General features: G+C 39.6%; 1 protein-coding gene across 1 annotated transcript in view; it reads left to right on the forward strand.

Annotated features, from left to right (window-relative positions):
• Positions 1-7086: 7086 nt before the first annotated feature.
• INPP4A (inositol polyphosphate-4-phosphatase, type I, 107kDa) overlaps positions 7087-24554 on the forward strand; it is a 49471-nt gene continuing 32003 nt past the window's right edge. The window contains exons 1-13 of the mRNA XM_010130971.1: positions 7087-7147; positions 9556-9774; positions 10632-10676; positions 12174-12292; positions 12408-12524; positions 13569-13648; positions 16227-16338; positions 17296-17386; positions 18079-18226; positions 20372-20502; positions 20859-20963; positions 21781-21889; positions 23533-23547. Of these exons, the coding sequence (XP_010129273.1) occupies positions 9669-9774; positions 10632-10676; positions 12174-12292; positions 12408-12524; positions 13569-13648; positions 16227-16338; positions 17296-17386; positions 18079-18226; positions 20372-20502; positions 20859-20963; positions 21781-21889; positions 23533-23547 (1178 nt within the window). The 5' untranslated portion in view covers positions 7087-7147; positions 9556-9668. The remainder of the gene's footprint in view (positions 7148-9555; positions 9775-10631; positions 10677-12173; positions 12293-12407; positions 12525-13568; positions 13649-16226; positions 16339-17295; positions 17387-18078; positions 18227-20371; positions 20503-20858; positions 20964-21780; positions 21890-23532; positions 23548-24554) is intronic.

Raw genomic sequence — 24554 nt, forward strand, 5'->3', positions numbered from 1 at the left:
AATGGTCCTTTTAGTCATCCTTGAGTCTTTTCTTGCTTTTTCCTAGTGCTTGTGCTCCTGAATAATTTTTGAGTACATAAAGGCTGCTCAAGGCACAGTCAGAAATAGGTTTATTTCTTCTCTCACTGTCTGCCTTGAGGCACAGCTAATAGCTGACAGGTGATGAGCAGTATCTTTCACTCCATTTAGTCCTGAGTCCTATCACCTCTTGAGAAGCAGCTCAGCAATGCATTCTTCCTCAAACCCACCAGCCCTCCTCCCTTTTGGCTGTCATCTCAGCCTTTATCTGGCTGGTGGACAAGAACTCTGTATGAAACTCCATAGTTTCTCCTCACAGCTTGGGCAAGAAAGCAAACGAAATGTTGAGGGGGTTTGGCCCTAGGAACCTGGACTGGGTTTTCTGGATGAATTTGAAGTCTTTGACAGGGCCAGCAAAGTGGGGTCTGCATGCTGTCTAAATAGAGTATCAGTGAAACTATTTTCAGAAACTGGCAAGACACTGAAGCAGCACATTCTCCTCCCTTATATCTTACTGTTACATCTTACTGAGGGCGATCTGACTGTTAAACTCGTAGGGTAGGACTGATATAAAAAAAGGATCGCTTTCACTGGGACAGCTGTTCCACCAAGGCGTTGAAATGGGAGCAGTGGTGGGAAGCATAGTCTATTGTTGGCCTGTGTGGAGTTGGATACTTACGCTTCCAGAATGCCCAGCATCCCACCACTTGTTCACATGACTCCGGAAAGAAATCCATGAAAGAGCCTTGCAGTCAGCACCTTGGCCCACAACCACCCTCTCTCCCCTTGATTTAGAAAGATCAGGGTAAACAAATAAATCATTGTTTTCCAGGAAGAAGAGAGGAAAGCAGCACAAAAGAATCAGATATCTGGAACCAAGAAAGGATTATTTAATTTTAGAAGACATCCATTATCATGGCCATTAGGCATAGAATAGGCATCCACTGTGTAAGAAAAAAGATCTGTGGATCAGAAATACACACACAAAACATAGTTCAGGAGTACAAAACAAATGTCGATGGAGAAATATGCATTAACACATTTGCATTAGTGCCATAAAACTGCAGTTTTGCTACTGCCTAAATCCTGGTAATAAACTTTGTGGAATTTTACACCCACACTAACATTTATTTTAAATTTTCTAAGTACACGGCACTGTTTTATTTCCTGAGTCAATTAGTTAATGTCCTATTGAAAACACGTACATTAGAGAAAGAATTCATGCAGTTCTGGTTCATCCTCAGATGCTGTATATTATTAATTTATATCAACATTTTAAACAGGAAGCGCAGGAATCACAGCAAGTCAGAGCAATGCAACGTAAAAATGAAGAGTGCTTGGGCGATTTTTCTGGTGTGCCTGTGACCTAACAGAGCATTCCTTCCATGTCAGAAAATGTGGTGTCAGGAAAGTACATAGATGTTTAGACTGTGACGCTGTAGCACAGACCCATTGCACAGGTGAAGCTCAGTGGTTTCAGAGCAGAATGTGAGATCCCATCAAACACACAGAGCAGTGCTAACAGTAGCCTAAACAATTCTGGTTCGTTTGACCAGAATATGCTAGCTTTAATTAGAACAATGTCAGTCTGTGAAGTGTATGAGTATTATAGGCAGATGGATCAGATAGTTCTCTAGAGTTTTTGTTGTAATCTAGGTTTGATGAAAACTTCTGACTAGAGATCTAGTTTCAGTTCTTGGATTATCCCTCTGTCTCTTCTGTGGTCCCCCTTTCTCACTGCCTGCATGTTGGAGGATATTTTACTGTCATCTGTCTGTAATCAACACCAATATGAAATCTTTAGCAAATGTTAAGGTGTGTCTTCTTCATCTGCCTTTCAGGTCATAAACTGCTTGGGGTTGGTTTTGTTACTTTCTGCCTTTGTTCCCCTACCCCACCCTTTCCTGCAGCAGGAGGAGCTCAGAAAGTGGGTTAAGCTTTGTTTTTTCCAGTTAGAGCAGTGCTGTTTCTGCATTGTGAGTGTCATGGTTATGATGAAAGACTGCTTTAGAAGAGGCAGGCCTTAGGAGAGTGTCCAAAGGACCATCAAATTCAGAAATGCCATTCAGATCCAAACTCGACAACAGAAAACGCCCCCAGTTCTCGTGGTCTTTTCCGTGTCCATATAGGTGGTTTGAGAGCTCCAAGTCATGAGAAATCATCCCATCCACAGGAAACTTCACCAAAATGTACCCAGCATGTTTCTTGTGAAAAGGGTAAAGATTCATTTAGGGTAAACACCATTTGTGAGCTGTTGTAGTTTCTGTTGTTAAACAGTGGAGAACGCTGAGAGTGGTGAACTTCATATTGCTCTGTAGCAAGACTCATTGTTTTCCGTGGTATTGTGCTGTGATCAACTTGGCAAAAGCTGTTCTGTAAAGTGAAAAAGAGCTGTGCTTTCTCCTCTTTAGTTAGTATATGTGTTACAAATGCTCACTTACACCTGTGGGTGTGCATAATTTTGTGCTGATAAAAGGAGTACTGAAGAAATAGAAGTGTTGAGATGGCAAGAAATTAATGCTGACTATATTTCAGTTGTAAATATAGACAAGTAGTATTAATTTTCACAAAGAACTAAGTGGCCTAAATTGCAATTTTCTATTAAAAGTACTCAAATATATTAAAGAGATAGATAAAATTAGGTTTTTAGATTAATTGAGTTTGCTGAAGTTCGTAGCGGGGAAGGATCATGAAGAAAGTTTGTGACTTAGAGATTTGTCTGTAAGTGGGAGGGTAAACAGGAAAGGAAAGAGAAAGCAAGTTACTTTCTGCTGCTGAGATGGCTTTTTATCTAAATATCACTGAAAGGTTGCATTTGGGGGTTTCCACATTGCACAAATACATTCATTGTATCTTGTAGTAGTTTATTTCATTTTCTTGTGGAAGACTTTTGCTGGTTCTTGCTGAGGTCACCCACTTGGACAGAATCCTCGGGAAGACTTCAGGGAGATACTTGAAGACTCTTCAGGGCAAATGTATATTTTGATTATTGCTAATCCATATTCTGGTCAGTGAGAGAAAATGACATAGAACCCATTGAAACCAGCTTGTGAGGACGAACCTAGACTTAAGGAATAGACTGAAGGGGAAATACAGCCTCTTTGTGGAGCTGACAGACTAGCACATGTTTTTGGTGGAGAAGTAATTTCAGTGGGAGGAAAGGTCCACACTGGATGCTGGCATGACTTGTTTTTCCTTCGCGAGGGGCATGGTATGCGAGATGTCCTAGGTCGTGAAGGGAGTAGAATGAAACTGAATTGTCAACCTAGCGATCTGCAGTAGACATAGTCTGTGTTGCTGCCGCCACGAGTTTTTCCGGAAGGAAGGATCTGACTCAAGGTGTCAAGCCCATGGCTCTGACTGTTCCTGTTGTGATCTGTGTGAGATTCAGGACATTCAGCCTCTCATTAAATGAAACAGAGGAGCAAAGTGCTTGTGAAACTGTAAAAAAACCAAACGAACAAAAAAACCCCAACTCTTAATCGGTGTTGATCTTAGTAGGCTTTCACTGGGAGCTGCTGTCCTTGGAGCTGATGTTCTGCTCGTGGGCTTTCTCTGCAGCTGTGAGTGATAGGGTTGATCCAGACCTTCACCTCACACCCTAAAGCGTGGTTAATAAAGTTCTTTGCATTTTCCTTGAAACAGCTGTTGGAAATAGGATGCTGAAATTGCTGCAAGGTTGGTCTTGAGCTAACATGGCAAATCTTGTTTCACTACCATGGTTTTCTATGGTTGGATGTTAAAAAAAACCACCTGTATGCTATTTATGCTAGAGATGGTGCTCTTCCATGGAAGGCAAAATAGTCACACTTAATATAGACTGGTATTTCACCCCTTCCATTATTTTGTCCATAATGATACAGTTAATAGGATGCGAGCTGGCAACCTGGCCATGCTGTAGATCCAAAATACTGTTTCAGGCAGTATCCATTTCCACTATTTTGTGTATTGCTAAAACATTTTTAACCAGAGAAACTTTTTCCTAAGATGTTATCTGATGGTAAACTTTTAGTAGGATTGCATCCCCATTTTTTTTTTAAGCATTGAAGAAGCTGTCACACTGTCCCTTTTTCTATTATTCTCTTCCTGTAGATGTATCAGTAACATTTAGCCTTGCACTGCTGTTTCATTTTCTGCTTTGGCATGCTGCTTGACCCAAGCCAATGCCATAAGCCCAGAGCACTAATGGCTGTAGAAAAGTACAGTCTCAAAGTTGATTTGGTTTAGTTTATAATTGGAGTAGCCTCTTTCTCCTGCTTATTGATGTGTGAATTGGAAAAATTCAGTTTCTTACAGTTTTGTAGCAAGTGTCAAAAAAATAGGTGTTGGGGTGGAAGGTTTAATCTCACCTGACACACATTTGTTTCAAGAGGTAGTTTTGTAGATCTTTTTTTTGAAAAAGGGAACATTCCAAAGCACTTTACCAAAACAGTTGTAGAGATAAGAAGAATACTAGCTTGTAGTTGTAAAAACTAGTTAACAAGGTATTATTTTGGGGCTGAGATGATAATTATTTTTTTGCTTGAGATTTTGCAAGCAGTCAGAGTGAGATGAAATATCCAAAACTTTCAAGCCCACAGTGTGAGAGGCCATGCAGCTGTGCTAAGTGGCATTTGCTTCCTACGACTGACTGCCAGGACTGAGGGTAGCAGGCCAGAAGTGGCATCTGATGAAGATCTGGACATGTTCTTTTGTCTTAACAGAGCACCAAATAAATATTCACGCAACAGAATGGGAGGCTTATTCAGAAGCCTCTTCTGCACAGTATAAATGACTGTTACTGATACAGAATCATAGAATTGGTTTGGTTGGAAGAAACCTTTAGGATTAAGTCCAATCGTTAACTGCCAGGTGACCACTAAGCCATGTCAATCAGCACCACATCTATATGTCTTTTAAATACCTCCAGGGATGGTGATTCAACCACTTCCCTGGGCAGACTGTGTCAGTGCTTTGTGACCCTTTCAATGAAGAAATTATTTCCTAACATCCAACCTAAACCTCCCTCAGCACAACTTGAAGCCATTTCTTCTTGTCCCAACACTTGTTACTTGGGAGAACAGACCAAATGCCACCTTGCTACAGCTTCCTTTCAGGTAACTGTAGAAGGTGATAAGGTCTCCCCTGAGCCTCCTTTTCTCCAGACTGAACACCACCAGTTCCCTCAGCGGCTCCTCATAAGACTTGTGGTCTAGACCCCTCACCAGCTTTGCTGCCCTCCTTTGGACATGCTCTATCACCTCAATGTCCTTCTTGCAGTGAGGGGCCCAAAACTGAACCCGGCATTTGAGGTCCAGCCTCACCAGGGCCAAGTACAGGGGAACAATTGCTTCCCTCCTCCTGCTGGTCACACTTGCTGATACAAGCCAGGATGCTGTTGGCCTTCTTGACCACCTGGGCATACTGCTGGCTCATACTCAGCTGGCTGTCGACCAACATCCCCAGGTCCCTTTCTGCCAGGCAGCTTTCCAGCCACTCTTCCCGAAGCCTGTAGAGTTGCATGGGGTTGTTGTGACCCAAGTTCAGGACCCTGCACTTGGCCTTGTTTATGCAGGACTTGGCACTTGGCCCCCTGTATTGGGGGTCACCAACAGGTTTTTGTACTTCCATTGGAGCCACGGTTGAAAACTGGCCTTGCACCAAAACTTCATGAAGTGTAAACTGCACATACTGGCAACGTCAACTGTCTGCAGTAGTAGTATGGGTAAAGCTAAGACTACGTGAAGATGCATCATGCCATCTTCTTCAGGACAGGGTTTGCCTGGACATGAATTAGATCAGCCTTTGGGATTGCTGGCTGCAGGAGTGGTACCAGGCTTTGGTACCATCCAAGGAAACTATCTGGTGTATTAATACTGCCTTTAATTTGGTAGGAATTCTACCTCCATTGATTTTTATCAAAACCATGTACATATAGTTGTAGTTACTGAAATGGTTCTAGTTCAAGAGAGTGATCAGAGCTCCTGTTGTTTGGGTCTGTCAGGCTGTGTAGTGAATAGAGGGAAGTCACCTCTGCCTGAGCTAGCACAGCCGTGGGTGGGATCCAGTTTCCCCAGCTGCAGCATCAGGCCTGAGCTAGTCATCTAAATTCTTTCTATAATTAGAGAGAGAGGTAGGTATCTTTCTGGGGTGATTCATCCCACCTACCTTGGAAAATGGTGACTCATTCTCTGGAAGTGCCTGTTTATCATCATTGACTATATAGAGAACCTGGGCAGCGAGTTGAGAACAGATACCTGCCTCGTATGCAGTTTAGGTGAGATAAAACCCTTTCCGTAAGTAGTAAGAGCTCATGCCTGTTCTTAAGCAGTCTTGGGTAATTGGTACGGCTGCCGATTAAATTAAAAAGCTCAGACTTGACTTTCCTGGCTCTTCTACTGTAGTATTGCATACACAGAAGGTCTTAAAAGGCGTATCCTAATGTACTTGAGTCCAAATGTACTTGAATGAGATGGTACCACTAACAAATGCAAACCTTCAGTTAACCTGTAGTAGATTTAAAAATAATTCACTTTTCCCGTATGCTTATTACAAGCTGTTCATACTAGCCTACCTTGCACAGTAATTTCACCTGATGAAGAAAGAGCCGTACATCCTGATCTTTTGAACTTCCGTGTTTTGACACAGGATCATTTCTCCTGACAGTGGGGGTTATAACTCTTCCAAACATCAAAATTTTCAAAGTTTTAAAGTCTTGTACTCAACAAATACACATTCTTTTTTCTTAATAGCACCAAGCCTTTCGGTAAACATGTGAACATACATTTCTTACACGTATGCTACCCACTCACCAAATGCTGCCCTGAAGTCAGTCCTTTTCAGCATAAGCTTATTTCTTTGTGCTCCTGCTGTGACCAGCTATTGCTCCTGCTGTGACTTACTAGTGCTGGAGGAGATCCAGCAGAGGCTCATACTGTTTTTCTATTTTCAGTAAACTTTAATGCGAGAGCTGGTAATCAGAAGTTAGATTTACAGTTAATCTGAGAATAGTACCTGCCTGTTGATTGGATTTATGCTATTTTTGAAAAATTGATTAATTATGCTGCTGATTTTGTTAATTTTTTAGATGTGGACTTAACTGATGTTATGATATGCAAAATTCTTCCACACATGAGGAAAAGAGCCCTCTGTAAGTATGATCAGTGTAAGTAAATCTAAAATGTATCATTAAGTGAGAAATTACTATTGCAAATTAAATAAATAGTTGAGAACTTAGCCTTAGAAAATTGTTACGCTCTGTAATATTGAAATAGAAACAGTTTCAAACCAAAGAAAATACTCGACCCTGTTTTAACTTCTTTTTTTAAGGATCTCAGCAACTACAACTGGACTCTTTAACCTAACTGGTATCTGTCCTGTATCTATGTGAACATGTTAGTTATTCTCTAAAAAGTTATTGGTGAAATTTGAGGAAAGGGACTGTAGCATCCTGTTTAAATCTCTGCAAGCACGTTTTGTAGATGTTCTGTTTCATTTGGCAGTTAGGTTTAATGGACTTAAAAAACATTAAACATCACATTACATAAAGAACAAACCAAGGACAACCTATTGCTGAAAGAAGGGCAAAAAAATAGGAGAATGGAAGGACTTGGAAACTGGCAAAGAATTTTAATGGAAGTTTTATTTGACCAAATCTTAGGATATTCAGTGTGATTTGAGAAAGACTGGTGGTTCAGTGGCCACTTAAACATGAAAGAAAGAAAAAAGTGTTTTGCTGTGAGTGATAAAACTTTGGAACAACCAGGCTGGCTGGAGAGGTTATGACCAGAGAGGTCCATTCCTGTCCAAAATCCGCTGGACGTTGTCCTGAGCAACTTGCTCTAGGTGATCCTGCTTTTGAGCAGGAGGGTTGGATTAGATGAACTCCAGCCATCCCTTCCAATCTCAACTGTTCTGTGATTCCATATGAATTGGAAAACTGCCTGCTTTAATTTTTAGTTTAAAAGTAATAATAAATTATAAGCAGAGTGTTATTTTGTATACTGTCACTGAGTTTTAAAGTTTTGACAGCTCTGAACATCTCAACACCCAATTTCTGCTTCTTCCACTCAAGAATTCCTTTTTTTTTTTCTATTTGGAAATGGCTTATGACATTATATTATATAAACCTGAGTTGAATCACTGAGGCAAATTATTAGTTCTGAGTGGCAACAGACTGCCCCATCTGATGGACACACCCCATATCTCTTCCTCCTTAGAATGAGCTCCTCACTCATTCCTAAACTCACGTAGATGGCCGTGGTTGTGTTCTATTCAGTTGTCTTAGACACTTAACTTCACATGCATCTGAATTTTAGATGTCCAGTGAACCAGTGCTCCTTTAGAAGATGCTTGAGTTCCCAGTGGAGAGAGGGTGATTCTTTTGAAGTTCTCTAGAGGGAGATGCCAACTAGTTAAATTCAGAGACTTAAGTTAGGCTAGTTGAATGTTCCTCTGAAGGCCTTCTGGCAGTTTTACAGTGCCTAGTTAAAAAACAAGTAGAAGCTAGGTGCTTTATTTATTAGAATGCATCTTGACCGTTGTTAGGTTCATCAACCTAAAAGGAAAAAAAAAATATGCTCCCATTATGCCGTGTGGTTCAAATGTTTTGTAAAATGAATGAGGGCTGATATGAAGGTATTAGTCACTGTGTTAGTACAGGTTTATCAGATTTTACTCCTAATCTCACTTCCTAAATGAATGGAGTTTGTCATAATAGTGTGAAACAAATACAGACGTTTCATAACTGCAGTGCTGACATGGCTGACGGAAGGAACATTCAAATTTATCAGCCAAACCAAAAGCACCACATTTAACAATTTAACCAAATTTTCTATAAGCTGTGTATTTCTTTCCTACCATAATGTTTCACTTTATAGGCATTGTGAGGGGAAGAACAACTGTCATGGATGTCTGTAGACCAATAAAGTGTAGGGTGGAGGAAAAGCACAGATGCTGCCATGTGCCATATCAGCAGGCATCCCCTTTTGCTTTTTCTTTCCATCTCCATCCCAGAATTTCAGCCTCGCTCTGATCTGGTAGCTTTTAGTTATAGTTTTCAATATCCGTTTCTCATGGCAGTAGAGCCAGGAACGACACAGTGGGCTGACACTAACGTTTCCTGCCCTTTAGTTCTGCGTTCTGATGACCCATTGTCCCTTTGTCCTTATCCCTTGTCCTACCTCTGCAGACAGGGGCCCCATCTGACGAATTTACTTGTGCTCCCCAGGGATTATGAAAATCAGGAAACTTAATTAAGGATGGCTTAATAACTTAGACAAAGGAGAAGAGCAGCTGGTCTGTTAACGAGTCTCATCCCCCATTCTCTGACAGAAAGAGCCTTTCTTACATGCGGTACAGTCGTCAACAATTTGCAGTACAACGCTACAGATGTACAGTTCATGCAAATCGAGTTACTGTACATTGGATCTGCCTTGAGGGTTTTATTTGAAGGACTTGAGTCAATTTTAGAGCAGTAGGTTTGCTGCTGCTAAAAAGAAGAGTAGCCGATAGCAGCCTAACATGTTGGTGTACATTTTTGCTCTCTTTATTGCTTAGCGTGGTGATGTCAGAGGAATAGCAACTGGAGACAAGCGGCTGCACTCTGCTACTCTGTAAGACAAACATCAGTAAAGCCAAGCAGCAAGAAAAGAAGGGTTCTTCATGACAAAATGACAGCAAGAGAACACAGTCCCCGCCATGGTGCAAAATCCCGCACCGTGCAACGGGCCTCCACCATCGACGTCACCTCGGACATGCTAGGCCTTTCTTTAGCAGGTACGTACCTCCATGGCAGCTGCTGTTCTGTTGCGCCTTTCAGAGTCTTCCTTGTGCTAACATTGGGGTTTGGGTTTTTTCTTTTAATTCCTAGAAGAGTTAGATGTTTCTGGTTATCTGGAGAGAATGAGATGAAGGAATTATACTAAAAAATCAAAAAGTCTTAAACTTACTTAAATTTTTAAGATTGACCACACATTAAAAACGGAGATGGAAATAAAAAAATGAAATTAAGCTGGATTTTGTGCGGTTATGTTTAATAGTCAAAAATAAGCAACAAGGGGAGAAAACAATAAAAAAATGTCAAGGTCTAAGAGGAGTCTTGGCAACCTCCTTGTTTGACATTGCATAAAATTTTCAAGAGAGTTCAGGGAGCTGAGAAGTATCGCCCTCATCTTTTATGTTGAGTAAATTAGGATTGTAACCCCCAGAGGCTTTTTTTGATTAGTGAGAGAGACAGATGCTTTCAAACTTCTCCCTGTTCGCTGATGACAGAGGAGACATATCTGATTTAGTAATTTAGAGTTAATAGTGGCTAAGACACAAACTGGCTTTAATCCTTTTGTTTTCTACTGAGATTTGGCATTTTATGTTCCCATATTCCGTATAATTTAGCATAGTTTTACATATTTTAACACGTTTTACAAAAAGAGATCTTCTCCAGTTTTTCCCATCATTTCAAGATACCAAAGATTAGCTAATAAATATTTTAAGTGCCAGTCGTTGCTCATTGAATTAAAAATATTCCTTTTTTTCTATAAAATTTAACCTCTTTCTCTGTAGGACTGCAAATTGAGGAAAGGATTCATGTAACAGCAATGTTTGGCTAATCTTGTGATAATTTTTCTGATTTACAGGAAACATTCAGGATCCAGATGAACCGATTTTAGAGTTCAGTTTAGGTAGGCTCAGTGATTTTTATGCTAATTTTGATGATACATGCTATTGAGTATATGCGTGGGTTTTTAATTGTTCATTTTGAAGTGCCTTTCATACGGTAAGGATTGAAACTTCGCTTTCATTTTTATGGAGATGTGGTGCAGTTTTCTTGTTGCCTGTTCAGTATCTTTTGATAAGCAGCCAGCAGCTTGGTTTTGTGATGTTTTTAGAAGTCTGTAATTACAACATCCATCCTATACAATTTAAAATGTTTGCTATGTGAATGTTATTTTTAAATGTTTGGTTTGTTTATGTGAAGATACAGCAAAACTGTCTTCAGCCTCACTTTATCAGCAGTTCAGGTCTTCAAACAAACTGAAGCTTTGCTGGAAATACCATTTTAGGACAGAATATTTTCTAAGAGTACCAACTATTACACATACTGTCTTTTGTGTGGTCTTTGCTGTCCACTGATAATGTGAGTTGCAGAAGTGTCCTAATTTCTGAGATAGTTAAATTTGGACAAGAAGCTTGTGCATTGACTCACCTCAATTGAAGAATAAATGAAAAATATTTTTTTAATGAAAATTCATTCCACATTTTCAACTGCAGCGTGGTTTTCTTGGCTTAATAGTGGATTAATGTTTCAAAGGTTATGCTCTTAACAGTATGTTTGCAATAAAAAATAGAAATTTTTCTCAGGTGCATGTAATTCTGTTATGAATAATAATCCGAACAAGAACTCCTTAGAGCTGAATAAGGTACTTTAAATATTTCCAGATAAATTAAAAATATCTAGAACTGCAAAGCTGTTTAGAGTTCATTTAAATGTTTTGCTCGCCCAGGTAAATTTCAGAATTAACTTTCTGCACCTAGCTGAAGCAGAGTCAGACCACACTGCAGTTACCTGTATCTAGCTAGACAGAATTTGAATCTGAAGTTTAATGTTATTGTGTGGAGTCACTCCCTGAAATTTTTGGTAGTTGTTTCCTGCTCGCCATAGTGCCTTCCCAGCAGTTAAAGTCACAGTAACATTTGAAAGGAGATAAATTACTGGTCTCTTACAGTTACAAGTTAGTTCTCCTCATAGTAGTGGTGCTCAATCAATGTTCAAGCACTTCCGTTGGTTCTCCATGGCAAAATGCCGTTTGTTAATGGGCTTAATGGAGCATGACTTCAAATCAAATGCAGCCACGCTCATGAGATTCCCAGAGGAAAAACTATGCATGGATGTTGTTCTAATGAGCTGTGCCAAGGGGGAGTATAGGCAGGTGTTAGAAGAGAACAAGTTTAAATTACAACTCTACGGCTTGGAGCTAAACCTAATCGCACTTTACTGTTTGCATGCACAAAGGTGAGTGATGTTTGCCTTTATAGTGTGGTGGTAGAATGAATATTAGGCTCTTCATGGCTTTATTGCTCAGAGTATATTTATGCTTTTGTAAAAATACAGACTCTTACAGCAATATGAAGAAGATCCTGAATCTAAATTTGTTTATCTATCTGTTGCATACCTAAAGCTTGCAGTGAGCTGCTAACTCCATCGCTAGATCGAAAACCAAATAGTTTTGTAGCAGTGAGTGTAACCACACCCCCTCAGGCATTCTGGACGAAGCATGCACAGACAGAAATTATTGAGGTGAGTGGAGAGATACCTCTGGCTTAGATTTAAAATTGAAGATAACACAGGAAGTACTGCTTTCTAAGAAATACCACCTTGCATTAATTTTTGCCTTTTTTGTTTATGATTGCAGGGAACAAATAATCCTATCTTTCTGAGCAGCATTGCCTTTTTCCAAGACTCTCTTATCAATCAAATGACACAAATCAAACTCTCGGTGTATGATGTCAAAGACAGATCTCAGGGAACAGTAAGTTTCCATTATCCTGTTGCCTGCCCAGTTAGTGTGGAGCAAGGAAATGAGAAGCAATGAGATAGAACTAGTAACTTCTGTGTAAGAAAGCAAAGAGGGGTAGCAGCATTGATCCTAGAGAAAGCAAGAGGAGTTGGGAAGGAGAGACAAATGCTGTGAGATGGATTTGGCAGAGCAGGGAGCATTGCCAGTTTTCTCAAATAAGACTTGTCTGCAGCAAGTTTTGGAGCCACTGATTTAAATTAAAAGGTTCTATTCTCTTATGTTGTGGGCCTCTTTACTGACCTAGATAATGAATGGGCTGCAGCATCCCTGAGGCTTCTAACCTGTACCAAAATGTTGGGCCCGATGAAGCAGTCCTTTTGAGCAGAGCTGCTAAATACCAGAAATATCCCTTCACTGATACTTTAGTGATTTTGTTCAGGGGTGAGATTTGCTCCCTTACTGAAAAATGTTTAAGTACCTGCCCTCCCATGTAGCTACTTGAATCTGTGGGGAAACTCAGACCGTTTGTTCTCACACTGTTGCTCAGAATACTGTTTCAGCCCCACATGTCTGCTTTTCCACAGCTTCCTCAGAGGCAGCAGAGTTCAGAGAGTCACAGCTCTGCTGGCTTCATGGGGAGGCTCTGGAGAAAAAGGAATTCACCTCCAGAGGAGGTGAATTCTTCAGAAGCAGCCAGTTTTGAGTCAGGGATGGACTATGAAATGTTGACCTAGTCAGTCTGAGCCCTATTGAGTCATTGCTTACAGTGTTTCTGTATTGCTGAGTGTAAGCTTTTATATACTAAGGTGACTCCACTCAAATCCTGGTGAAACAAAAATGCTTATTGTCCTCTCGTAGAAAAAGAATTTTTGATAAATTACCAAATTTATTATGTTTTAAAGTGTTTTAATGAGTTGTTTATGGGCATATGTAATTACATTTTTGTTCTAATACTTTTGTGCATAATGATTGTATTTTGGGCTTTAGTGCTGTGGACAAAGCCTTTGTTCATTGCAAAGGTAAATAAATACAATTCTGGTACTCATCTACTTTCAGATGTATTTGTTGGGTTCTGGGACGTTCGCAGTAAAAGAACTTCTCCAGGAGAAGAATCACAGATTGCACTTAACACTAAGGTTTGTAATATTCTTCTCCATTTAGGAAATAATTCTTAATTCTTGAAGGCATACTTAAGATGTGATGAAAACTGTGTGTGAGATGTGATGAAAACCTGTAGTTTGTTTGTTTGGGTTTTGTGGTTTCAGGCCACTATTAAGGAAAAACTATTTTATATTGCATGATAATTAAAACATGGAGAATGAGACCTTTTCAGTGTGGTGAATAACATTAGATAGAGTTGGTTCTAGTTCTGCAAGTGCAGAAAGTATTGTCAAGACCAATTTCATTTTCATGCATTTCATCCTATCACCTCAGCGTCTGTTTCTGTGGAGAGTGGGAAAACAGAGTATTTTTAACCATGCTAATGTATAAAGAGCCTGTAGTGGGAAGAATGAAACCCATGGAAACAGTGGGAGTTAGCTGTTGAGAGTACCTTGGCTTAGCTAAATCTAGGCTCTATTTACTATTTCAACACCTACCAGTTGCTGAATTGTGTATTTATCAATATAATGCTCTAGGAATAGGAGAAGTTACATTACAGCAACATTGATTGATGTAATTTTCTAGTTCAATTCATATTGGAAACTTTTATGGAAGCAACATGACTCGGGAGGGAATGAAAAAGAGAGTGAGAGACTAATACCAGTCCTTAAGGTAGTAGTAGTTCTGCTTGTAGGAATCAAACTGCACTCTTGAAAACCAATATGGAACAAAGTTAAGTAGGTGGTTGAGGAAGGATGAAGAAAGCAAAGTGAGGTTAAGGAAAGAGAGCTGTGATGTGTAGATGCACACTGTAGTAGTACGTGTTGAATGTAGGACAGGCTATCCTGTCAGAGAAGGCAAAGGAAAGTCGGCTGAAGGTGAAAAGCATAGTCAGAGAGACTGAGGAAGATGGTGTTGGTAGTATCAGCATAATCAGCAATAGAAACAGGGACTTGATAAACCTGCCAAAATTTCTTTGCCCAGGCACAACTAACAAAACAGGGGCAAAGCTTTTCATGCTAAGAGAAGAAATAGGTAAGGTTTTCAGCTTTTCCACAATGTGTTGTAAAGAAAAAATTGACATGATTTAACAGAGGGGAGCAGATGAGGGAAATGAGTCAGAAAAGACACAAAAAGTATGATACCGATGGTGGGTAAAATAGTCTCATTTATTATAGGTGTGGAGGTGAGGATGTTTTAAAGGAGATGAAAAAAAGAGAAGGAATGTAACGGCAGGAGTTTTGTGGTTTTGTGTCAGATACGGTTATTCTGTAAGGTTTTTGCTTTCATAACTAAGTTGAAAATGGGCTTTATTGAACTTTCTTAGTTTGACATCAAGCACATTCTGATTATCAAAGTGTGTGAATACATGCGTGTCTTCTCATTGTCTCATTACCCTTCAGATGTATCAACTGGATGCTGAGCAATGTCTAGAAACATGCTGCATAATGCTGGATACTACTTTTCTTGTAGTGATATTGTGTGCTTATTTCTTTTGTCTCACCAGTATTGTATATGTTCCGGAAACTTTTTTTTTTCCCTTAGTTGTTCCATGATATTTTTACATGGAAACAACAATCTTAAAATGCAATTTAGAATATATCTTAAAATAATAACATAAAGTCTCTACCAAAATTGCTGTGTATCATGAGACAGAATAAGCGATAGCCCTGGTAGATCTGGGAACTGGTGCGTATTTAAAATCCAGCAAGAGATTAGAGCTTTTACCCCACTTGATTCTCTGACTCGCTTACTCACTCTCTTCTCAGTCACATCTTCATACGGTGTCAGCTTCCCTCTGCATCAGGGAGATGGCTGCTGCTCTGGGAAGGTGGGACAGAAGGTTGTGCCAGTTTGTGCTGTGCAGGTGCCCAGCTGTTAGTGACCTGTCTCAGCTGATAGTGGTCCCTGGGGACTTCTGGTGTTTGTTTCCACGCAATTCCTCCACCTGAGTGGTCTTTCCTCCATTGAGATTCTTCACTACTGTCTTTCCTAGACCACTTATTTTCAGGATCATTCTTTTTAGCCTCAGCTTTTCTTTCTGAAATGTCAGGCCTCCTATTTTTCCAATCTAAACAGTCGATCTGCAGAAGCACAGGATGTGACCAGCCTAATAACTGGTGGCCTTGACTGACTTCTCTATTAGTGGAAGACTTGGGATATGCTATTCTATTTAGTCTGTGTATTATCAAAATTTTCCAGTTTCAGCTAGCAAGTAGCAGGCTTCTGACTGAAAGTTAAAAAGTTCTTTTTCAGACATTCGCACACACACGTGCATGTTCATCCAGTTATCTGCTCCCTGTTAATGTTTACAATTTAAGCTGCTTTTGCCTACAACAGGCTAATTGTCAAATTGTGGTTTTTCAGAAGTATTGAAACACATGCATGGTTTTAGGTAGCCTTCAGTTAGGATATCTGTACAGCATCCCTGCAGAATGAAGGGAGCATTTTCCTGTTGGAGTAATGCATTATAAAAATACATAAAATTAAGTTGAAAAGTGTCCTATTTAAAATGCTCATTAAGGTTGAAAATTAATAGCCTTTTATAAGTGTTCCCTTGTTGATAAACAGGTCCTCCTCCAAAAAAATCTCAACGCAGAGTGTTTGTTGCAGGTCGGCTGAAAGTGACCGCGTAGGTAACATTACAGTTATTGGATGGCAAATGGAGGAAAAAACCGACCAGAGGCCTCCAGTGACAAGGTCACCTGATACAATTAATGGAAGGGTGAGTATGGGCAGTGTATCAAATTCAGAAAAACATAGATTTATTGCCAGCATTGAAATAAGCTAGGCTGACATCTGCTGTCAACTTTCCTGTCCATCTTGGTATTTAGCAGTGCTTTACCATTTAAAAATCCTGTAAAGAACAGCCTAATGGTAGTGAAGTCATGTAGTATTTTACAGAGCTCTTGGTGCTCATGTCTGGGGTGAAAAGTCTTGGGGAAATTTTAGTTGACAGTGATAAATCTTCAAGTGCTCATGCCCTTCATCAGGCTAGGCTTGCGGTACTGCACGTTGGTTCACTTGGTGCATCGATAAGCAGTTTCATGAAGATGTGGTATTCCAGTTCACATGGTGAATTGGAAGGTGGCATTAAGCAAAACTGTAATGGGGATGTTCAGGGAATTTACAGAATCTTCACAGGTGACTTAGAAGATTCTAATAAAACTGAGCACCTTACTTAAATATTGGATTTTTTTTTTTCCTGATCCCCAAATATGTGTCTGGAAACAGATATTTATAGTGCTTTCTCAGCCTGGACATACATTTTAATCTGTAAACCTTGTGTTCTGAATATCCTGGTGATAACTGCACTCATGTCTGTGTATCACAGCCACGATGTGGATTATTAGTATCACTTTGTATCCAGCCAGAGCTGTAGCTGCCACATACTCGTGCAGCGCCTTTAAGGACTCTGGAGCTGGGCTAACATAAAGTAGTTAAAGGACTGGTTGAAAATTTCCACAGCATTTTGAACTGTGAAGTACAAGTAAATAGGAATGCTTAGATTGGAGGGTTTGAGTGGTACTTCTTGTCCACAGTAAACATATTTACTTACTTAACGATGTGTTTAGTTGAATGTTCCTCTCAAGTCTCTATAATAGGGTCATCACTGCGTATTGCCCTGGCACTGAGGTTTTATTCTTTACTATTTGTCGGTTTTGTTTTTATTTTTGTGTAGACTGTGTTGCCAGTTGACGAAAGTTTAACAGAATCTTTAGGAATCAGATCCAAATATGCTTCATTACGGAAAGATGCACTGCTGAAATCTGGTAAGCTGCTGTGGGCTGTAACGAGTAAGCTTTAGGCATCAGTAAAAGCTAATCTCTTCCTGTCTGCCTGTGGCCCCAGGGTGTTTAAGCGGATGTTTCCTTGGAATAGGAACAGGCTGCTGACTGAGCAGCCTTTCGAGGGTTGTACAAGAATAAATTATTTTATCAACTGTACTATTCTGTGTAGCAAGAACAACAGAGGCAAACTTTTGTTTTAAGTTGACTATAGTATAAAATTTTCCATACAGTTTGCTAGTCTATTCTTAATCAATCCTTGGGGGTTGAGGAGAGGGACAGAGAAAAGCAGTTGCTTTAAGAAAAAAAAAAATTCTTGAAGAAAAGTTAGTATTCCAGCACGAGAGAAAAATGCCCAGTATGTGTGTGTAGGGGAAAAAAAAAAAACCAAACCAACCAAACAAAAATAACCCCCAACAACAAAAAAAAAAATTCAGGTTTCATTTTCTTACTAGTGTTTTAAATTATTTGGAGGCTTTTCCTGAAAACTTGGAAGAATGGTCATTGCAGAATGACCATGCTTGGAAAAGCTGGACTGAAGCCTGGTTGAACTAGAACTTTACCACAGTGTGTTACAGGATGTTGGTGAATTGAAGCCATTTACTTTAAGAAAGGAGAGACTTTGTACACTTTTAACTCAAGCCTTATGCTTAAATAATATCCTTTTAATTCTTTAGTGTTTGGTGGTGCCATTTGCCGAATGTATCGCTTCCCAACCACTGATGGAAACCACTTGAGAATCTTGGAACAGATGGCTGAGAGCATTCTGTCGTTGCACATCCCTAGGCAATTTGTGAAGCTTCTTCTAGAAGAAGATGCAGCAAGGTGAATTCAGGCTAGTTTACATCTGCACATTTACATACACCAGTGATATGGCTGTTACTGAGTTGCCAAGGAATGTATCTTTAATGCACAGAGGCACTGAAGAAAAAAGAGCAAAAGCAGACAAGTTGCTGACTGTACATTTACAGTGGATAAGATTTCATGTCAGAGCTTGAGTTTGAGTGTATGGTAACACGAATACGTAGAGGTGCCAATGGGAGAGAATTGTTGGCATAGTGAATACGTAGAATCATGCTGCACCTAGGTGTTATCTGCTCCTCTCACAAAAGTACTGATAAGGCCACAGAATACATTATTCCATAGCTGTGTGACTGTACTAGGACCAGGACATTAGCATACATTATCTTTTTATATATATGATCATTTATATGTTTCAATACTCTCTGTTTTTTAAACATAGTTTATTTTTAATATAAAGAGAAAAATAAAGTTAAATTAAAAAGAAAACATATAGCAATGTTTCATAGGTGGGGGGAAGTTTGGGCAGATGAGACAGCATAAATAACTCCAGCTGCTGAGAATTTTGAGAAAGGAACAGAGACAACACAGAATCCAGCTGAGTGGAATGAGTAATTAGAGCAGCAGACAGAGAAGAAGAATCCAAATCAAAGTTCAAGGTGAACTTTGAAAAAGTCAGTTGACTTCTGTGCTATGAAAGCAAAGCAAAGGTAGGTGACAGGAGCACTAACTCCGCTCAGTGAGTTGAGGGATGGCTTTGAGTCAGAAGAATAGTTCTGAATAGAAAATAAACAGAAAAAAACCAAGTAAAATGAGACGCTGTATGACAGTAATGACTTCTCCTCATTTGAGGAGGTGGGAGGGAGAAGAAAATGCGTTAAGCGTTTTGTAGGTTTATTCTGAATTTCCTTCTTTTTAAAGCAATTAACTCTCTTCCAGGCAACATACTCATTTATGAGGTTTACTTCCCTACATTTGTAGGCTGTGGTTTGCAAACATAATAGTTTGTGTATTCTTTATAAAAGCCAAGATTGGGATGGTAAAAAATAGTTTAAAAATTTTACGCTCTTGCCTATTGGCAAATCAATCTGGTGTTTTTTCTTGGAAATTTGCTTCCTTTTGACAACATCCTAAATACTACAGGGTGGCAATTGTTCTGTGAAATGCTGCCTTAAATTATATAAAGACAATTGATTAAAACTATGGATTAGGGACATTGAGAGAACTACAAAAAGAACCGCTGGATCCTTTTGACAGATGATTGTTCTGCCTTTTCTGGAGTTGAATTGTGTCTGGTGTTGACTTGTTTTTTTTTCCTCTTCTTCTTTTATTCCAAATATTATCTTAATCCAAGAAGAGATTAATACAAGCACGACATGAAATACACTGTGACTGTTTTCTTAGCAGCACAGTGTTCCCAGCATGTATGTGACACAGGATTGCCACGTGTGACTAAAAACCTAGCAGTCAGGTTGTAATGGGAAAGACACAGGTTTTCCTGTTCATGTCTGGGTTGATCTTTATTCCACCTACAGTGACGCCTGAGTGCCTAGAATTTTGAATCTCAGATGAAGGCTTTGTTGGCTCATGTTTTGTCTCTCCAAACCCTTATTAACAGGCTTCTTAGGCCTGCCCTGCCTGGCCTTGAAAACTGTTGTGTAGATACCTGGCCACTGCAGGTACTCCTTGTACCTAATGTCACATAGGTGCTAATCACCCATCTAACCTCTGTCACAGTCCTGATTTAATTTAAGACCCACCAAAGTTCCATGGAGTAGTCTGACAAGGTCCTCATTGTCCCAAGTCACCTGACATGATGGCAGTGCCTATCATTTGTAAATCATCGTATAGTTTGAGGGCTCCTGCAGAAAGGTGGGAAGCTTTGGTTTTGACCAATACCTGAGGTTCCTGAGGGGAATGTGGTGTATTCTGCCTCTGTGTTATGACTGTGAGGAACCTCTGTACCTTGGAGTAGAGCTCAACAGCTGTGCTTTGGGCCGTGTGTTTGGAAGCATTCCCACTCTGCTAAGTAGGTTAGTGAATTGAGAATGTGTCAGCTGAGGATGGTGCTGCATTGATACAATGTGAGCTCAGTCAAATGGACAATGGAACTAAACACCTCTCTTTTCCTCTTTTTTTTTTTTTTTCCTCCTCCCCCCCCAACCCCAGGGTATGTGAACTAGAAGAACTGGGAGAACTGTCTCCTTGTTGGGAAAGCCTTCGTCGACAAATAGTTACTCAATACCAAACAATTATTTTAACTTACCAGGAAAATCTAACTGACCTGCACCAGTATAAAGGTGATTTCTTTTTCATAATAACGTGATACTTCTCGACCGTGATTGTTAGTGCTTCTCTGAAATTTGGAACCCAGAATTTTAGTTTCATGAGTAAAAAATACTATTATTAGATTCCATTATTAACAATTATTGTGAGTTTGCTGATGAACTGGGAATATTTGTCTGCTTTATTCTTTCTCTTATTTTACCCTTAAAGTAGAGAATAGTTATGAACAGTAACAGAAAGATACATCTTTTTTTTTTTTCCTTTTCTCTGCTTTACTTTCAGCATGTAGCAAATGATGAAGCTCCTTGAATGTTTTAGCATAAGCAGAAGCAGAGGGGTTTTAGGCTTACTTTTCTCCTGCATTTCTCAGGTCCTTCATTTAAAGCCAGTAGCTTGAAAGCTGATAAAAAATTGGAATTTGTTCCTACGAATTTACATATACAGAGAATGAGAGTCCAGGATGATGGAGGATCAGGTATTTGTTTCTTCCTCTCTTTCTTCACCTTACTCTGTTACTTTTCTCCCAATTTTTTAATTTTCATCTTCAACCAAATAGCCAAGTTTCTACAAACTGCTGCTCTGTAGTACTAGCGCTACTCAGCATTTCTGTAGCACCCTCTATGCTCAGATTCCAAATGTCTTTGCAAAAGAAGAGGTGTAAGTATAATTATCACTATTCTGCAGGTGGCAAAACTAAATTCTGGAGTTGACTGTACCCTAGGTGACACAAGTCAGCCTTTCTAGTAGGGAATATACTGGATTAAGCTGCTGTGTCCCTTCCAGTCATTTTGAATTGTAGCAGAATAGCAAAGGTTCTGACTGTTGTTTGTTGTTTAGCTTGTGCGCTTTTTCTGTGGAACCATCATTTATGGTAATGCAAAATCACAGTGCTTGGTTCACATCAAACTTGTTTCTTCATAAATAACCTAGACTTTCCCTTATTTTAACAGTAATTTTCACTAACAACTGACACATGCTTGTCCCATGTGTATGTGTGAGGGATTCTAATAATGGCAGGTCTTGTGTAAATACCAATGTTCAAGGCTTCTTTTTCTTTGTCAGTCTTCTAGATTAAGAAATACAGGACCTGCATTCACGTATGATTCTTTCACCTCTAAAGTACTTGATGGATTTTGAGAGCTTCTTAAACAATTCAGTTTTCTGTGTCCTTCAAAACGCTCTCACAAAGTTTATCAAAAATTACTTTCAGACTAGCTTTTCAATTTCCACAATTGTTTGTCTGCATTAAAGATGACAGGCTTTCATTTGTAAGTCCTTTTTGTCCATCCCAGATCAGAACTACGACATAGTCACCATAGGAGCACCAGCAGCTCATTGTCAAGGCTTTAAATCAGGTGGCTTGCGGAAAAAGCTGCATAAATTTGAAGAGGCAAAGAAACAGTAAGTAGAAATGTTGTTGTGCCAGCTGTTACCATGCCTTTTCCTCCTGATCCATGCTTAGTGATTTGGAAAAATCACTCTATTCTATGTTTTTGTTGCACTTCATTCAATAGTTCTACTATATAAAGTGAAGATTATTCCATGGCTTTCTATATTAGCGTATTTGTTTGTTTACTAATGAGCCCTTTCTAATAGTCTTTTCAATGAAATCTTTAATTTTCCTGAGCACCTGTTCGTTCATTTAGTTTGGCTATTTTAGGCGTTTGGTTTGGGTTCTGCCTAACTGTGGATGAGAAAAGTTGGAGAACTCCTCAAGTAATCTATACCATGCTTTCAACCCATTATTTTCAGGGGGTTTTCACCTCTCTCATAGCTTCAAGGTCCTGTTGCTGCACTCTCATACAGAACAGCTGTGATAGGCAAATGGCTTGTTGTCAACTTGGGTTTAATTCTGGGACTATTGCTGGAGGCTTTTCTGCATTGCCTGAAGGTTTATGCACAGATTAGGCTTCTGAATCTGAACTCTCACTGCTCTACAGGCAGGGTACTTGACCTCCACAGTCCTGTTTTGGAGATTGTCTAATGACCTGTCTGGAAGTGCAGCCGTATGAACTAAAGGAAGGGGCAGAAATTGGGAAGGTCACGTGTGCTGAAGGGAGAGACCTGCACGGCACACACTCCGGCTTCCAGGGAAGAGATAATGCTCTCTGGGTCTGCACTACTTTTGCTGCAGTATGGAGAATTTAAGGAACAAAGAGAGCAGCAGGTCAAGGAGTCATTGTAGCCATGGAAAAGGAGACCTTGATAATGCCCTTCCAAAGCAAGGGCTTGTAGGATTTGGAGCTGATGGGAGGAGGGAGTGATGTGGGAAACGGGCTTTGCCAACTGCAGAATTAATTTTGGCAGTGGAGGAGTAGCAGCATCCTGTGAACATCAGTCAAGTATGTACCGATTAAAAGACTGGTGGGAAAATATGCCTAGAGTAATTATTCCTGACTTACAGAGTGCACTAGCATGGGACTAGAGAAAACTGTACACCTGGACACACTAGTACGCTGGGCTCACCCTTCCTGTTTTGATACCATTATTGCTTTCTGAAATAACCTCCTTATGTCAACTTGGCTGCTGAATTGGGCCTCATTCCTGCAATATCTAAGCTCCTGTGTATTTTTATTTTATTTTTGCCCCCTCACCCAATAATTAAGCTGATCGCAGAGCTTAATTTCTATGCAGTATTTTCCCTCTAAGCTTTACAGAACTGTTCCTTCTGGGTCCATGAAAACTGCAAGTACAGTATTTGAAGAAAAACTTTCCTTTTAAGTACGTCTGTGTTATCATAAAAGCCAGTATAGTAGAACTGAGATCCATCTCCTCAGTTTCACTTATACATGGATATCATTCAGCTCTTTCTCCATTCGTTGTCAAAACTGTGCTGGGCGCATCCACGACATTTCTCCAGAATAACACATGGGCATCTGGCAGTCTGTGTTTTCTTGCTTACAACTTCAATTGTTACGTACCTGCCTTGTTGAAAAGATGATTCAAATAAGCTACTTCCCCAAACATCCTTTGTTTTGTTTTCTGCTTTTGGTATTTGCTAACAATCTGCTAATTTTATTTTGGTTTTTTTGTTTTTTTAGCAGTTATGAGGAGTGTTGGTGAGTTTTCTGAGAGTCCTGAGAGAGGGTTTCTGTTCTCTGGGTTGTTTTATTTTTCTTTCTTTCCTTTGGCAATGATCTGGTGTGTTTTAAAACGTGCAGGACTTTTTAATGTCTTGCATCATGGCATCCTTAATTGTGCTTTAAGTAATTGTAGCTGCTTTGTAGAACATGGTGTGTGGTGAATTTCATTTCATCTGCAATGTTTGTTTGTAATGAACAGCTAGCTTCTTGGCTCTCTCTGATCATAAGAAGTTAGAAAGCTGAAGTTCAGAACATGAGAATTTTATATATTTTTCCTCTATTATTTCCAGTGAGAAGTGCCCGGAGAGAGAATCTTTCTGCCAGAGGTGGAAGATAATTAAAATCTTTATGGTGATAGATTGGACATGGTTTATAGTTTCATAACCCATGTCTTTATTTGAACATTTTCACTTTTGTTTATTTTTCTTCACGTTGTGGTGTTCAGTGCTATGAAAAGGAAACATTACTTGATGGTTCAACAGTGCAGAAGTTCTGCCCTAAATTACTTGTATTAAAGGTTGAACCCCTAATTCACTGAGAGTTTGAGATTGTGTTACAGTTTGCTGATATAGTACGAAGGAGAGCTGTTCATTTGAAAAAGCAATTGCAGGTTGGAAAATAAATAGACATGAACTTTACACCATAACTTTTCCCCCGATCATCCCAGCAAATGTTTGTGATTAAAAATATAATAATTATAAATCAGAACTCAATATGCTGCATGGCCTTTCCTACCAAATACATCTTTATGCATGTTAACCACACCGTTGTGGAAAGAAATTGCTCAGAGGAATTGTTACTAAGATCACCAGTCTGCAGAGAGCACAATCAAAGTCCTAAAAGCTGAGATTAATTTGCTGTATGCTATAGCAGTACTGGGGAGTGGTTGTTCTCCGCTCCACTCCGGTGGGTGACCAGAGGGACACAAATAAGGACTCTTTCACTTCTGCATTATATCCTTTGAGAGCAAATCCCCCATCTTT

Source organism: Buceros rhinoceros, unplaced genomic scaffold, assembly GCF_000710305.1.
Source record: "Buceros rhinoceros silvestris isolate BGI_N320 unplaced genomic scaffold, ASM71030v1 scaffold2862, whole genome shotgun sequence".
NCBI lineage: Eukaryota > Metazoa > Chordata > Aves > Bucerotiformes > Bucerotidae > Buceros > Buceros rhinoceros.